Source organism: Oncorhynchus kisutch, linkage group LG28 (genome assembly GCF_002021735.2).
Source record: "Oncorhynchus kisutch isolate 150728-3 linkage group LG28, Okis_V2, whole genome shotgun sequence".
NCBI lineage: Eukaryota > Metazoa > Chordata > Actinopteri > Salmoniformes > Salmonidae > Oncorhynchus > Oncorhynchus kisutch.
Genome location: NC_034201.2, coordinates 10462202 through 10480468, shown reverse-complemented (window position 1 = coordinate 10480468; position 18267 = coordinate 10462202). Strand labels below are relative to the sequence as shown.

Here is an 18267-nt window from a genome sequence, read left to right as displayed (position 1 = left end):
GTGTTGTCTATTTATTTGCAGACCTTGCTGTTTGTGAATGGGCAGCTGGCTTTCCTAATCTCTAAATATATTTGAATAAGATCTTTGTCAAATCCTCTTGTTGATTTTGTGTATTTTCACTGTTGGCAGTTTCTAAAGGCGCATTTGGGAATCAAATAAGATTAATATTGAAAGTCAATACATGCATCCAATCCATATTATAAATAAGTAAACAATTTAATTAAACAAAGAACCTGCAAAGCGAGGGGTCCTTGAGGATGTCTCAAGTGGTTATTTATTTATCTGCTGAATAATAACTCAATTATTGTACAACGATGTCATGGTATATCAGGAAAGCAGGCATGTCTATAAGTCTCCGATGTGACCTCCCCATTCTCTGCCTCACCATGCTGCTGTCTTCTCTCTTCCCTTTTCATCACTCTGTGGTGTCATAGTCACCCTGCACCAAACCCTCTGACAACCTCCAGCTCAATCAAAGACCAGTCAATCTGTTCCACACGCTCCTCTCTGCTCTGCTCCTCACACACGCAGACAGCTGGGCCAGAGGAGGAGAGCTGAGGACACACCCAGTCATCACACACCGCGCACACACACTCATCCCTCTCACTCCCCCTTCTCTCTTTCTGTACCATTCTCTCCCTTCCATCTCTTTCTCTATTTCTTTGTTACTCTATTGCTACATCTCTCTCTCTCTCTCTCTCTCTCTCTCTCTCTCTCTCTCTCTCTCTCTCTCTCTCTCTATTTCTCTACTTCTCCTTCTATCTTCTCTTGGCATGACCTCACTATATGAAAGAGTTTATGGATGAGGGAGAAGTATACAATAACAGTGAATATTTCAGTGTTTCAAATTGTGTGCTTAGTGTGGTTTTGTGTACTGTTGCCATGACCTGATCTGAGTTGGTGTTAATGGTGATTGGGTTGTGTGATGTAGTTATTCCGGTATACCAGGATACTAGTATCTAGTATCCACATATTCTGGAAAAACATAGGCTTCCGTACCTCAGCCACAGACCAATAGCCCTGATCAGCGGTTGTTGAATGAGCAATCAACTGGTGCCAGTGACCAGACACTGAGAGAAGTATACAATACCTGGCTACTAGCCAGACGGGCAGGCCATGTGCCAAAACACACACACACACACACACACACACACACACACACACACACACACACACACACTTACAGAAGGAGCTGCCTTCGTCCCTTGTGCCATCCATGGTGCCATCCGGCTGCATCTGCAGGTAGTATCCGTGCTGACTGTACAGCCTGGTAACGATGCCTTTCAACTGGGGCTCTGCAGAGGAAACAGTCAGCACAAAGGTTTATTAGACAGGGCCCATGGACAGGGACAGATAGAAGAGTCATATGATAGTTATTTAGGGTTGAGAGGAACTTGGAGTTGAACAGAATGGGTTAATAGGAGATTGTCAGTTAGGGAGGTAGGAAAATACTTGTAATAGTCTGAGTTAACAACACACAGCCAAATGTGTCTTTTAGAAGGGTATACAAATTGTTTAGTCGTCAGTGCAATGAATATTTGCAACGTCATCTAATAATGATGAATAATAGTTGAATAAAAGTTGACGACAAAAATAGACAAACTGATGTCATGAACAGTGGCTGCTGGCTCTTGGAACTCGCCAGCACCTTATCGCTCTCTGCCCATTATCATTGCCGTTGGTATTTTAAGCAAAAGAGTTTGGGGTCATTGGAGGATTAAGTCAAATGTGAAAGATACATCAGCATCACACATGTATTTGTGATGAGGAGGAGATGAGGAGGCATAAGATAACATTTAATGTGCAGGGTCCCTGCCGTCTACTTTGTGTTCATTTAAGAAACCGACAGATAACGAATCCTTACAGCTAGGAGACATGCAACCACTGAGTCTGTTCCGGTTCACTCCTACAACCTTCCTCACTTTCCCTTTCCCTGCTCTGTGGTGCTCCTAGTTGACAGTCTGCCAGCAGGAGGCTGCAGGTGCTGTGGTGCCATGGCTTAATGCTCAGTCACTCTCAGTTAGAGAGAACAGCCTTGTCGGGCTAAGCTAGCGGGCCGCCTCTCATCCACAATGTAGCTTTAATGAGGGAGATGAAACATGGATGAGAGAGCAGTTTGTGAGAAACCCTCTGGAGGAATGGGGGTCAGATGTTAGTTCCCATGCCTCTAACCTCCTCCTACTCTGCCCTCTCCTCTCTCAGCCTCCCTGAGAGCCATTTGCTCGCAGGATCCCGATCGATACACAGAACCCAAGATTGGTCTCTCTATCTGTGTGTGTGTGTGTGTGTGTGTGTGTGTGTGTGTGTGTGTGCACTCACAATGTGGGTATGTGATTGGGTATATGATTTGAAGGGTTATTTCCCCATAGGAACAGAGTCAGGGTCTGTAACAATGTGACAGAGACTCTCATATTTACAACCATGTAGATACAAAACTCACACTTTCCCCCTCTCTCCCTCTAATATCTCTCCCTCTTTCTCTACTTCCCTTCCTTGCTTTCTCTCCCTCTCTCTCTCTCTCTCTCTCTCTCTCTCTTTATTGCCCCCATACTCTCTCTCTTTACCGTTCCCCATTGTCTCTCTCTCTTTATCGCCCCCATTCTCTCTCTCTCGCTCCCCATTGTCACTCTCTCTTTATCACCCCATTCTCTCTCTCTCTCTTTTACCACTCCCCATTGTCTCTCTCTCTCTCTCGCCCCCATTCTCTCTCTCTCTCATATCCTTTGAGTTATGTGGGATTCATCCTACCCAATAACACCATACATCACCCAATCAGAGCAGGGAAGCCGTTCATTACATGTCCCTGCGGACGTCTGTGGGAGAGCAGGGAGACAAGGGATCTTAGAGAGAGAGATGGCAGTGTCATTTCATTAGGAAAGATGGCTGTATGTGCTGTTCAACAGACAGCTCATGCAAGACAGGGCTAATAAACACCACTGCTTGCTGTCTGTCTGGGCCAATACATCTGATGATTCACTCCCACACTGAACAGGTCCCACTGTCTCAACATACTGTACAATACACACTCAGGCTGCTTAGAACAAATGGAAGACAAGAGCTAGGAGTTTTTTTTCAATTGTTTAAGCACAATTCTGAAAACAGGGCCCGGTTTGTCAAAACATGACACACAATTAGCACAACCCTACACCAAAGTAGCACAACACTTCAGATCATTTGCAAAATGGAACACTTTTGTCAAAACTATACACACGACTTCATAAAAATTATATTTTGTTACCATACGATACCCACACATTCATATGACGTCAATCTTTTTGAACCAGTTGCTGTTGCTAACCGAAAACACTTTTAGCAAGTCTAATTGTCAGTGAGTAGAGTACTGTAAGTGAAGTACACAGAGAAAGTGCAACTATACAAACACTACAGAAGACCGATGTGGCAGACTGAGGAAAACATCATCTATTTCTCTCCATGTACCCAAATCAGTCAACATGTCAACATGGAGAATCACAACAAAACATGTCCCAGTTTCCATGCTACTACAGTAGTGTGCATAACACTGTTAGCTCAGCAAACAGACAAATGTAACATACTGTATCCAGTACAGGTTACAATTATAGTAAATAACAAACAAAACATCATCTGAAAAGAACTGACAGTATTATACAGAAAATACTACAGTAAACATACTAAACATTATCTCTTCGCCTAGCTGGATCTGGCCAGAGAATTTCATCAACATCACAAGCAATATCGTCATTAGCAAGACAACGCGGGAAGAACCGTCTTGAATGTCGAATCCATCCTTGCACAGCTGCGGCATCGACTTGGTCACAGGCGTCCTCCATGGCCTGAATGAGGGGTACCTGAGCCTGGGGCTGGAGATCATAAACCTTCCACCGCCATGCAGAGAACAACTCTTCGATAGGGTTTAGAAACAGAGAGTATGGTGGAAGGTATAGTACTGTCAACTGTGGATGGTGTTGAAACCAGTTCTGGACCAAAGCAGAGTGGTGGCATGACACATTGTCCCAGATGACTGTGTATTGCATCTGGTGCATTTCATTACCTGCTGTGACGATGTGGTGCAATCGGTCCAAAAATGTGAGAATGTGAGGTGTGTTGTAAGGGCCCATTTTGGCATGACGGAGGATAACCCCATGCTGTGAAATGGCAGCGCAGAGGGTGATGTTACCCCCACATTGCCCTGGGACATTGATTATAGCCCTGTGGCCAATAATATTTCTGCCTCTCCTTGCTTTTGTGAGGTTGAACCCTGCCTCATCAATATATATGAATTCATGCAGACAAGACAAGATTGTGTAGTTCAGGAAAGAACTAGTGTACAGTCAATGTAAAGAAGCCATGTGTGCAGTATGCAACATCACAGTGCTAAAGTGAACAATACAAACCTCCACATACTCATGCCGCAGCCGTTTGACCCTCTCTGAACTCCGCTTAAAAGGCACTCGATAAAGTTGTGTCATTTGAACCGGATGTCTCTTCAGGATGCGTGCCAGTGTTGACTGAGAGACCTGATGGACATTATTGAAAATGGCATGATCACCGATAATGTTGGCTTGTAGTTCTCTGAGCCTGATAGCATTATTGGCCAAAACCATGTTCATTATCTCACTCTCTTGTTCTTCCGTGAATATGGGCCCCGTTCCTCCTTGTCGTTCCCGACCCTTAATCCTATGTAGAGAATAATACATGTAACTTAGTGTACAATGTCACAGGAAGGGGTATCACAAGTGCTGATATGGTGCAGACAATAAGCAGCTGATTACTGTAACTGTAGACAGATCTTTAACCTGTTTTCCTGTCAGAAAGTCCTTATGACAGATGCCACTGTATATCTGCTAAGATTTGGCTGAACTCTCAGTCCAGCCTCCCTCAGCGTCAATCCGTGGTTCACAACATGGTCCACTAGTGTTGCACGAATGTCATTTGATAAGTTTGGTCCTCTTCTCCTTTGTGCACGTTCTCCTCCTGCTTCAGGTCTTCCTCCTCCTCTACCTCTACCTCCTTCTCCTTCTCCTCCTCCTCCTCCTCCTCCTCCTCCTCCTCCTCCTCTCACCCTCACTCTTCTTCTGACTCCTTCCTGCATTTTTATAGTGCTTAAACCTGATTGGTGCGTCTACAATTTAGCAATCATGTGTTTGTGCACCTGATGGCTGTGTTTAACAACTTCTTATGGCTGGGGGGGCAGTATTGAGTAGCTTGGATGAGTAAGGTGCCTAAAGTAAACGGCCTTCTCCTCAGTCTCAGTTGCAAATATATGCATAGTATTATTAGTATTGGATAGAAAACACTCTATGGTTTCTAAAACTGTTTGAATGATGTCTGTGAGTATAACAGAACTCATATGGCAGGCAATATCCTGAGTTGAAATCAAAACAGGAAGTGAGAAATCTGGGCTTTGTATGTATTCACCAGAGTCCCCAATGAAATCCCCTCGAGATACTAATGATGTTGCACTGCCTAGGGGTTCCACTAGATGTCAACCAATAATAGAAATTGTAATGAGATTTCTATGGTGTTGTGGGAGTGAATGATAGCAGAATGCATCAGGTGTCTATCAAGCAGCCATTTTCAACAAAAGAAGGTATTTGGACATAAATAACGGATATTATCGAAACAAAACAAACATTTATTGTGGACCTGGGATTCCTGGAGTGCTTTCTGATGTAGATCATCAAAGGTAAGGGAATATTTGTCATGTAATTTCTTGTTTATGTTGACGCCATCATTGTGGCTGTGGTGATTTTTACTTCTGAGCGCCGTCTCAGATTATTGCATGGGTTTCTTTTTCCGTAAAGTTTTTTTAAAATCTGACACAGCGTTTGCATTAAGGATAGGTATATCTATAATATACATTTATGATGAGTATTTCTGTTGAATCGATGTGGCTATGCAAAATCACAACTAGTGAATGTAACGCGCTAATGTAAACTCAGATTTACAAACAAAACATACATGTATTATGTAACATGAAGTCCTATGAGTGTCATCTGATGAAGATTATCAAAGGTTAGTGATTAATTTTATCTCTATTTGTGCTTTTTTTCTCTCTCTCTTTGGCTGGTAAAATTGGTTGTGTATTTTAGTGAGTTGTTGGTGACCTAACATAATCGTTTGTGGTGCTTTCCCCGTAAATCCTATTTGAAATCAGACACTGTGGTGGGATTAACAACAAGACCACATTGAAAATGATATAAGATACATGTATGTTTGAGGAATTTTAATGATGAGATTTCTGTTCTTTTGAATATGGCGCCCTGCACTTTCACTGGTTGTTGTCATATCATCCCGTTAACGGGATTGCAGCCCTAAGAAGTTTAACAGATTGGCTCATAGGTGTGGTAATTTGACAGTCAGTGCTTTGTAATTGCAAGGAAGTGACATCATGATATACTTCTGTGTCTGATGTATACAAGTGTGTTTAGGGTTTTGCAAATCACTGTGTGTAATGTTTTGCAAATAGTGTGAAGCTGACAATGTGCTTACAGTTGTGTAAATCTAGCCTTGTGTTTTGCTCCTTGAGTGTAAGGTTTTGCTAATTGTGGGAAAAGTTCCATTTTAGTGTGTAAGCAATCGTAAAAAAAAACTGTAACCAGTCCTCATCACACCAGATATGTACCAGAGGGGAATGAAGTGCCACTGTGGCTTTTACCAACTCTAGCCATTAGGAAGTGCCACTGAGAATCTCCCAGGTGCCATTAGGGCTCTTGTGTTGCTCTGCTAACGCTCTGCATCGATCAATGGAAAAATCATTGCAGCTCTAGTGGCCTCTTTATACCATGAAACAAGTGAGACTGTGGCTTTGGGATGAGGAACGGCATAATATATTGCCACAAGGAAGTCAAGCCAGTTGGTGGAGAAGGCCAAAGGATGGTTTCATTTGTCACTGACTAGAGTTCTGTTCAATTCTTGGTAAGAAAGAAAGAAAGAGAGAGCAGCAATGCTCAGGGTTCACAGGATGACAGAAAGAACACAAGATAAGTTCATTAACACTCCACATTCGCATTCCAAAATAATACTTTAATACACGCTCACAGCTGTAATACACATACTGCGCAAGCGACCAGGACTTCAGGTTTCTAATTTTCCAGAAAAAAATATAAATGTTTCACTATGTTCAGACCACATAATATGGCAATAATATGTGACTATGCAGATATACTAATCACCATATTTCTCATTGTTTGTCTGCAAAATTTAAATCTAACCTTCATTTGCATGAGACAAAGATCACTTAATCAATAGTTACTGCTCTAGCATTCTATGGTTCCACTGGTGCCAATGACATTCATAGTGCCACCAACTGACTTTATATTCACACAGCTTCTAAGGACAAATACACAAGGTTTACATACCAAATTTCATGGCCTCATGTCAATGGGTTCAGTTCTTATAGCCCTGGTGTGATATGGTACCATCTAGTGGTGTAGAGTGGCCGACTTTGAATGCAGAAACTAATCATTCTCAAATTCATTAGAGGATAATTAATTGAGTTTATATACCAAATCTGGAGCCAATCTGACTCATGGTTCATGAGAAGAAGATGTTTTAAGCATTTGTATCATTAGCATATGTGCTAACATGCATCTATAGGAACATTGCCGCCATATTTGTCTCAAAACCAGTAAAGACTGGTGTAATAAGTCTAAATACCAAATCTGGAGTGAACGTGCCATATGGTTCACGGGGAGATGATGATTGCAGATGATTTTGAGCATTAGTGTTATGTATTGCAAAGAATACCTGTTAATATAGTTTCCTTGTTTTTCTAGATATCAATACCACATTCAGTGAGGTTCATCTTAGGGACGTCCAGGATGGTGATGACCAGTTTCGAGGTGATACGCTATTGCGGGGTGGATTTAAAGTGTAAAATGTGATTTTTGATTTGGTAATAACAAAAGGTTTAAGATGGAGGAAAATCTGTCCTGACGGATGTTATGGACACATTTGTTCAGCACGAGGATCTTTGTTATTTGAGCATGTCAAGGAAAAAACATATCTAAGAACAACACAGCCTTGCTGTGACCCCCCCCCCCCCCCCCCCCCAAATGTAAATAGAATAAAAAGACAGCCAGAACGAAAAATCACTGAAGAGGGAGGCAGATAGTTAGTGCTAGAAAAAGAGAGAGAGAGCTCTCCCAGCGGAGCTCTTAACTGGGTAGCAGAGAGAGAGAGAGAAATGATTGTTGGGGAGGCTGTGTCGCGCTGAGCTTTCAATCCCAGGCAATCCTGTTACAGATGGCCATTATGTCACAACTCACTCTTCCCCAGAGCAGAGCAACCCTGGAGAGTCACTAGAGGCGGGAGGGTGTGATTGGGAGGCAGCAGGACCAGAGGAGGGAGGGGATGGCTAGGAGGCAGCAGGGCCAGAGGGGAGAGGGGATTCCTGGGAGGCAGCAGGACCAGAGGGGATTCCTGGGAGGCAGCAGGACCAGAGGGGAGAGGGGATGGCTGGAAGGCAGTAGGACCAGACGGGAGAGGGGATGGCTGTGAGGCAGTAGGACCAGAGGGGAGAGGGATGGCTGGGAGGCAGCAGGACCAGAGGGGATGGCTGGGAGGCAGCAGGACCAGAGGGGATGGCTGGGAGGCAGCAGGACCAGAGGGGATGGCTGGAAGGCAGTAGGACCAGACAGGAGAGAGGATGGCTGGGAGGCAGTAGGACCACAGGGGAGAGGGATGGCTGGGAGGCAGCAGGACCAGAGGGGATGGCAGGGAGGCAGCAGGACCAGAGGGGATGGCTGGGAGGCAGCAGGACCAGAGGGAAGAGGGATGGCTGGGAGGCAGCAGGACCAGAGGGGATGGCTGGGAGGCAGCAGGACCAGAGGGGAGAGGGGGTGGCTGGGAGGCAGTAGGACCAGAGGGGATGGCTGGGAGAAAGCATGACCAGGGGGGAGAGGGGAGGCAGAAGGACATTTCCCAGACAGTCTGAGGCTGGCATCTCAACGCATATGCCCACAGTTTAACTGTTCCGTTTATTCAGTTTATAGATCTTAGTTGATCTCAGTGCAGGCACACATGCTATTTTCCAAATGACCATCTACCTATATGTTTACCAAAATGGTTCCCTCAAGCTAGTTAGCCGTTTTACAAGCTCCCCTCAATACTCCATCCATGGCTGTCTCACGAAGACCTATGCGTGCACACACACATTTGAATGGGCACAATGACATTGATGTGAATGTCAACCAGACAGCGGACTATATAGTGCAGAATCATAACACTGACTCCTTGTACTCCATGTCACAGGATACTGCAGCCATGCATTACATTACCATGAACACATGGACATTTTCTCTCTTTCATACACACATACACGGACGCCAGAGGAGGCTGCTGAGGGGAGAACGGCTCATAATAATGGCTAGAATGGAGTGAATGGAATGGTATCAAACACATGGAAACCAGGTGTTTGATGTGTTCGATACCATTATCATGTGTTCCATTCCTATGAGCCCATCCTCCCCAATTAAGGTGCCACCGGCCATCTGTGACACACATGCTTTTTCATCCTAGTTAATGATCTGGTAGCATACGGGTAGGGGTGACAACCTCAGTACCACAGCAAACATGTTACACTCTCATCACTGTAACAGATCCATGCTCATTTCATTCATCAGACAGGGTAACACGCACACACACCGTACCCTCTACCCACAATATTCTCCTTTTACCCCTGGCTCTGTCTAATTGAATCTCATGCATCAATACCCTTTAATTAATATGATTGGCTGAGGGATTTTCTTGCTGTTTCCTTTTGTTTCCTTCTCACTGCTGTCACCCACAATGTGAGCCAATTAACCCACCTCCCTTGTTGGCACCTAATATGCTGAGCCATCACTATTGCATCACTATTCCAGTCCAGGGTGAGGGCAGTCATACAGAGCATGTGCCATCATTAACCATGGATGCCAGTCAGTGGAACCCTTTTGTGTGTGTGTGTGTGTGCGCGTGTGTGCATGTGTGTGTTTGTGTCTTTGTGTTCGTGTCTTTGTTTCTGTGTATGTGTGTGTGTTGGTGTGCGTGTGTGTGTGCGCTTGTATGAGTGCATATGTGTATGTGGTGTGTGTGTGTCTTTGTGTGTGTGTGCCTGTGTATATGTTAGTGAGTGTGTCTGCAATGCTCTGTTAGTCTATTGCTCCCTGGGAACTGTAGCTTGCTGGGGTTATCTGTGACTTACCTCATCTTGATAAGTGTTGAGAGTAATCACAAGCACTGCTTGACTTAGCAGCCAAGGGCATTTCTCATTCTGCTCTGTGACCGGGCTAAACTACAGGGGCTTCCCTCTCCTTTCATTAGAAGGACTCTCTGCCTCTCCCCTCCCCTCTTGTCATTTGTCCTCGCTCTCTGCCTTTCTCTTTCAACCAGATTGTGAGGGAATTGTATGTGAGAGAGAGAGAGAGAGAGAGAGAGAGAGAGAGAGAGAGAGAGAGAGAGAGAGAGAGAGAGAGAGAGAGAGAGAGAGAGAGAAGAGAGAGAGAGAGAGAGAGAGAGAGAGAGAGAGAGAGAGATTTGTCTCTGGTGGTGTTCAATCCCTCCAAACAGAGCCATGAATTCTGGAGTATCGCTAGTAATTATCGATGGGACGTGGAGAGAGAGATAACAATAGGGAGGCAGGGATGAGGATAGACAAGAAGCTGAAAGATAGAGGACAGAGAAGAGGAGGAGGAGAGAGAGAAGGATGCGGATGTGATATGAGGAAGGTTGAAACATTAGAAGGAAGAGAGAGGAAAAGAGGTACATTGGGTAAATCATGCAGTAGTAGCGTGAGAAGGGTGTTTAATGACCTCTTCATCTCCCAATCAAACACTACTCTCTCACTTTCAATTATACCACGGTAAAACGGTTACCCATGTCAAACACGCAGCAGCCAGCCAGGCGAGAGTTACTGCTACTTATTAATGACATTGACAAGGACATGTCAAACACCCAGCAGCCAGCCAGCCAGGCGAGAGTTACTGCTACTTATTAATGACATTGACAAGGACATGTCAAACACCCAGCAGCCAGCCAGCCAGGCGAGAGTTACTGCTACTTATTAATGACATTGACAAGGACATGTCAAACACACAGCGACGCAAATAGAGCTCCCACTGACTGATTCCCTAGTTGACACACATTAAACATTCACATATTTCATATCTGCCTCATTGGCATCATGACAGATCTGTGTCATTAGTAATTAGCAATATAGACTGTCTGAGGAGCTGTCAGCTCAGAAAGAAAGGGAGCACCATAGTGCGCCCCAAGGAATGCTCTTACTACAGTACCTCCATACACCGCAAGAACTGCTCTTACTACAGTACCTCCATACACCGCAAGGACTGCTCTTACTACAGTACCTCCATACACCGCAAGGACTGCTCTTACTACAGTACCTCCATACACCGCAAGAACTGCTCTTACTACAGTACCTCCATACACCGCAAGGACTGCTCTGTCTAAAGTACCTCCATACACCGCAAGGACTGCTCTTACTACCTCCATACACCACAAGGACTGCTCTTACTACCTCCATACACCATGGTTTCTTCCCTCCTAGCTGCAGACTCCAAAGCCTCTGCCCTGCATACTTGGAGGAATAAGGACCAGAGGCAGGTGAAGAAAACTAATGCAAAGCAGCAAGAGTGCTGTTCATCATCACACACACTCACTCTCCCTTCAGTCCTATCCAACAGCTTCCCATGACCCTCAAACCCTCATCTACCATGTCTTTCCCATGAACCCTTCATCACACACACTCACTCTCCCTTCAGTCCTATCCAACAGCTTCCCATGACCCTCAAACCCTCATCTACCATGTCTTTCCCATGAACCCTTCATCACACACACTCACTCTCCCTTCAGTCCTATCCAACAGCTTCCCATGACCCTCAAACCCTCATCTACCATGTCTTTCCCATGAACCCTTCATCACACACACTCACTCTCCCTTCAGTCCTATCCAACAGCTTCCCATGACCCTCAAACCCTCATCTACCATGTCTTTCCCATGAACCCTTCATCACACACACTCACTCTCCCTTCAGTCCTATCCAACAGCTTCCCATGACCCTCAAACCCTCATCTACCATGTCTTTCCCATGAACCCTTCATCACACACACTCACTCTCCCTTCAGTCCTATCCAACAGCTTCCCATGACCCTCAAACCCTCATCTACCATGTCTTTCCCATGAACCCTTCATCACACACACTCACTCTCCCTTCAGTCCTATCCAACAGCTTCCCATGACCCTCAAACCCTCATCTACCATGTCTTTCCCATGAACCCTTCATCACACACACTCACTCTCCCTTCAGTCCTATCCAACAGCTTCCCATGACCCTCAAACCCTCATCTACCATGTCTTTCCCATGAACCCTTCAACACACACACACACACACACACACACACACACACACACACACACACACACACACACACACACACACACACACACACACACACACACACACACACACACACACACGTCTGCACTCCTACACAAGTTCAGCCAGGCACCTCTGTTTGATTTACCAGAGAAGACAAACACTGTCCCATGAGGGTTCATCCTCTCTGCAGAAAGAGGGGTTTCCTCCCCCTACAGCAGTGCACAGCGTGGCATGCAAGGGGAACAATCTGTCAACTGGAGAACTGGGTCATGATGTTTAAACCAGAAGATCATTCTTATTGGCCAGACACTATATAGTAGATTATAAACTCTGTAGTTTGGGTTCTGGATGCTGATAGGCTAAAAAAAGCATTCCAGCCGTGTGCATATCAGACAATATACCACGGGTATGACACAAACATGCTTGTTTACCATTCTATTTATGTTGGTAACCAGTTTAATAGCAGTAAGGCACCTCAGGGTTGTGCTTCACGTTGTGTCAAAGAATATCCCTTAGCCATGGTATATGTAAGCAATAAGGCCCGAGGAGGTGTGGTATATGGCCAATATACCATGGCTAAGGGCTGTTCTTAAGCACTATGCAACACGGAGTGTCTGGACACAGACCTTAGCCGTGGTATATTGGCCGTACATCACAAACCCCTGAGGTGACTTATTGCTATTATAAACTGGTTACCAACTGGTAATTAAAGTAAAAATAAATGTTTTGTCATACCCGTGGTATACTGTCTGATATATCACGCTGTCAGCCAATCAGCACTCAGGGCTCGAACCACCCAGTTTATAATTAAGCAATAAGCAATAAGGCATGAGAACCAATAAGGCAAGGTGTGATATAAGGTGTGAATAATTCCTGACTAACAGCTGGTCATAGAAAAAGCACATGGGTGTCAAACCCTGATATGTTTCACCTGTCTTCAACCCCCTGATTTGTTTCACCTGTCTTGTCTCCACCCCCCTCCAGGTATCGCCCATCTTCCCCATTATCCCCTGTTCATTTATACCTGTGTTCTCTGTTTGTCTGTTGCCAGTTTGTTTTGTTCATTCATACCTACCAGTGTTTCCCCCCTGCTTCTGTCCTGTCTAGAGTGCCTGTGTCACGTTCTGACCTTTATTTCCTTTGTTTTGTATTCATTATTTAGTATGGTCAGGGCGTGAGTTGGGGTGGGCAGTCTATGTTTGATTTTCTATGATTTGGGGATTTCGGCCTAGTATGGTTCTCAATCAGAGGCAGGTGTCATTAGTTGTCTCTGATTGAGAATCATACTTAGGTGGCCTGGGTTGCACTGTTTGTTTGTGGGTGATTGTCTATGTTAGTTGCTTGTGTCAGCACAGTCCTTATGATAGCTTCATGGTCTTTATTTGTTTATTGTTTTTGTATTCAGTGTTCAGTTCTTTCTTTAATTAAACATTCATCATGAACACATACCACGCCGCATTTTGGTCCTCTGATCCTTCTCGCCTCTCCTCTTCAGATGAAGAGGAGGAAGATCGTGACAGCCTGTTTTCAAGTTTTCCAGGTTTTGAGGTTTCTGCCTGCCCTGACCCTACCTACCGTCCCGTACATTTGTCTCACTACTCTGGATTATCGACCTCTGCCTGCCCTGACCCTGAGCCTGTCTGCCGTCCTGTATCTTTGACTGCCAGTGTTAGATTTAATAAACTTCTGTTACTTTGACATTGTCTGCACCTGGGTCTTACCTTCAAACCTGTTAGTACGAATTGGCCATGACCAGCAGACCAGGTCAGCTGCGCAACGCCATCTCCTCCCAAGGACCCACCATCGGGAGGCATGAGGAACTGCTTCGTGGCCTTATGGAGGCTGAATGCCATGATCGGGCATTGGACAAGTTGCTGGAGCAATTCCGCGGGTTGTCTGGGAGGCAGCTTACAACGGTGGTACATCGATCTATCCACCTTCTCGGGAGCCCCGCTTACCCCCCAACTCAGCCCCTGGACGGGCGCTCTATAGGCCGGGTCAATCATAATACCACTCCCATCAACCTACGGGTGTCAGAGAATCACAGCGAGACTATTCAATTCATTCTCATCAAGTCTCCTCAGATTCCCGTGGTTTTAGGATTCTCCTGGCTCCAATGACACAATCCCCTCATCAACTAGTCTACTGGTGCCATCATGGGCTGGAGTCCGTTCTGCCCCGGGATGTCTTCTTGGGGTCTCGGAAGGTGCCCCGGACCTCTCCTCCATTCCTGCAGAGTACCAGGACCTTCCCACATCTCATGGCTCTTCCCCCATCTGATGGCAACACCGCCATCCTGACTGTTGTAGATCGGTTTTCCAAAGTCGTCCACTTCATTCCTCTCCCAAAACTACCCTCTCCCACGGAGACGACCCAGCTCATGGTACATCACGTCTTCCGGATCCATAGACTACCGGTCGACATGGCCTCTCATCTCAGTTCTGGAAGGCACCCTCATTGGGTCATCTGCCAGCCTGTCCTCTGGAAATTGATCCGCTGGCCTACAAAAGGGGGGCAGGCAGCCAGTTGCCCATTCCTGGTTTAGACAAACCCCAACTGTTGCAAATGCTAGCCTAGTAGCATGGGGAAATATTGTCTAGATGCTTTTTTTCAGGGGAGATTAAGTTTAATAATTGACTGGTTGGGCTGTAGGACAGTGGATGCACATTGAAAAATCGAATGGAGCTACTAACAGGCATTACCTGGAGAATGCAGCAATTGTGGTGCTATAACTCCCTGCTATCAACCAATCAGCATCCAGGATCCAAACAGCCAGTGTTATAGTGGACATAAAAAAATGGCTTGTTTGAGCCCTGAATTGGCTGAAGGCTGTGGTATATCAGACCGTATACCATGGGTATGACACAACATTATTTGTTTACTGTTCTAATTACGTTGATAACCAGTTTATAAACTGAAATGTGTCTTCTGCATTTAACCCAACACCTCTGAATCAGAGAGGTGAGGCTGCCTTATTCGATGTCCACAGCCCCCAGGGAGCAGTTGTCGTTAGGGGTTAACTGCCCTGATCAAGGACAGAAGAGCACATTTTTTCCCACCCTGCCAGTTCAAGGATAAGAACCAGCAATCTTAGCCACTAGGCTACTTGCCACCCCTTTGTTATTGTGTTAAAATGGACTACGAAGTAATAGGATCATTTTGTTCATAAAGTCAATCTCGTCCAAAACTGAAATTTGCAAGATGATTAGGAGAAAATGGTATGACACAGAATTGAAGGAATATGTCTGCTATCAATACAGTCCCAAAAGGTTTTACATGTCGACAGTCAACTTTGCATCATCATGAGGATGTGGCAAGTGATACTTTGTTCCTTGAAAGTCCAATATCTTGAAAATGTGGCTGCTGACAGATGTTCTTTTTTTTGTAGCCCTTTACACTCATTCCTGTATATGGGCTGAAAGTGGCAGATTTGGACACTGATAAGCATCTAAATTGGAATGTAGCTGTACATGCTATACATTACAGTCAGAGCTCAGGCTCTGTGCTTCACAGCGCTGTACGGGATTTGACTGACAGCCTTTCTGAACTTGAGCACCATATGTGACAAGAAGTTGGCCAACTTTTGCAATTTTTAGGTTGTCAGACTGAAAGAAACACTGTAAATTAAGAGGATTTGGTGTATTTTGAAACACAACACATTGAGGATTATGATACATCCTGCTTTAAAGTCCTACATGCAAGCCAAACATCAATGAGTACAAATGTGCAGTTCACATTTCCATATCATAAAACTCAAGTCATATACAGTATCAACGTTTATGATCACTATGTTTGATGCACAGTTACAAGATGACATGGCGACATACCATGAGTTGTTCTGAACAAACAGAATGAGCCTATGTTTGTCTACCGTAATGAAAATTTGGAACATTAAAAACTGTAATATCCTATGTTTCACCGAGTCCTGGCTGAATGACGACATGGATAATATAGGGCTGGTGGGATTTTCCATGCACAGAGAAGCTACGTCTGGTAAGACGAGGGGCGGGTTTGTGTCTATTTGTCAATAACAGCTGGTGCACAATGTCTAATGTTAAAGAAGTCTTGAGGTATTGCTTGCCTGAGGTAGAGTACCTTATGATAAGTTGTAGACCCCACTATCTACCAAGAGAGTTCTCATATATATTATTTGTAGCTGTCTATTTACCACCACAAAACGATGCTGGCACTAAGACCATACTCAACCAGCTGCATAAGGCCAGAAGGAAACAAGAAAATGCTAATCCAGAAGCGGCGCTCCTAGTGGCCGGGGACTTTAATGCAGGCAAACTTAAATCCGTTTTACCTCATTTCTACCAGCATGTCACATGTGCAACCAAAGGAAGAAAACTCTAGACCACCTTTACTCCACACATAGAGATGCATACCAAGCTCTCCCCCACCTTCCATTTGGCAAATCTGACCATAATTCTATCCTCCTATTTCGTGCTAACAAGCAAAAACTAAAGCAGGAAGTACAAGTGACTTGCTAGCACAGACTGGAATATGTTCCGGGGTTCATCAAATGGCATTGAAGAGTATACCACCTCAGTCATCGGCTTCATCAATAAGTGCATTGACAACGTTATCCCACAGTGGCCGTATGTATATATTCCAACCAGAAGCCATGGATTACATCCTCATCGAGCTAAATACTAGAGCTGCCGGTTTCAAGGAGCGGGACACTAATCCAGACACTTATAAGAAATCCTGCTATGCCCTCAGACAAACCACCAAACAAGCAAAGTGTTAATACAAGATTAAGATTGAATCCTACTACACCGGCTCTGACGTTCATCAGATGTGGCAGGGCTTGAAAACTATTACGGACTACAAAGGGGAAACCCAGCCGCGAGCTGCGCAGTGACAGGATCCTACCAGACGAGTTAAATGCCTTTTATGTTCGTTTCGAGGCAAGCAACACTGAAGCATGCATGAGAGCACCATTAGTTCTGGATGACTGTGTGATAACGCTCTTGGTAGCCGGTACTCCCCGTTCACCCACAACTGCGTGGCCAAACATGACTCCAACACCATCATTAAGTTTGCAGATGACACAACAGTGGTAGGCCTGATCACCGACAACGATGAAACAGCCTATAGGGAGGAGGTTAGAGACCTGGTAGTGTGGTGCCAGGACAACAACCTCTCCCTTAACGTGAGCAAGACAAAGGAGCTGATCGTGGACCAGTGGAGGCTCCTCAGAGGAGGAAGGGGAGGACTATCCTCCTCAGTGAAATTTCATAAAAACAAAAATAGTGAAACATTACGTTTATCCTTTTTAGATAAAACTATTTTAAATATATTCATGCGTCACCAAATAATTGATTAAATAATTTTTTTTTGCAATGAAGGTCTACAGTAACTTCAACAGCACTGTCTGGGGTAGCACCATGGTGCAGCCGGAGGACAGCTAGCTTCTGTCCTCCTCTGGCTACATTGACTTCATAACAAAACCTAGGAGGCTCGTAGGCCTCACCACCTTCCATAGACATACATGGTAATTATGAGCACTTCCAGAGGACATCCTACAACCAATCAAAGCTTTTGCAGTATGAATTGACATGGTGTCCATCCAATCCTAGAATTAGGATCAGAGAATGAACATGTTGAGCTGAATTGGGATTGTGCCACAGAGCATTATGGGTGTTCTATGTGTTAAGAACCCCTTTCATTATCTGGGGTTTATGGAAAAGTTGCGAATTAAAAGCGAGGGTCGACCTCAGCCTGAGATCAGTTTCATGAAGAAGTATGAAAAGGTAAAAGGGCATTCAATACCAACTGGTATCAAAAGTATAGCTGGTCATCAAGCCGCCTGTATTATTGGCCTTGCCTGCGTTTTTGGGCATGCTATGATTTGCTTTTAGAGGACACGACGAGGTAGAAAGTTCCGCTGACAAGGGCAACT

The 18267-nt window shown here is 44.9% G+C and overlaps 1 protein-coding gene across 1 annotated transcript in view; it reads right to left on the bottom strand.

The window, feature by feature from the left end:
• The window catches only part of fgf11b (fibroblast growth factor 11b), a 53581-nt gene that overhangs the window by 15078 nt on the left and 20236 nt on the right, over positions 1 to 18267 (bottom strand). The window contains exon 2 of the mRNA XM_020464001.2: positions 1185 to 1295. Within this exon, the coding sequence (XP_020319590.1) occupies positions 1185 to 1295 (111 nt within the window). The remainder of the gene's footprint in view (positions 1 to 1184; positions 1296 to 18267) is intronic.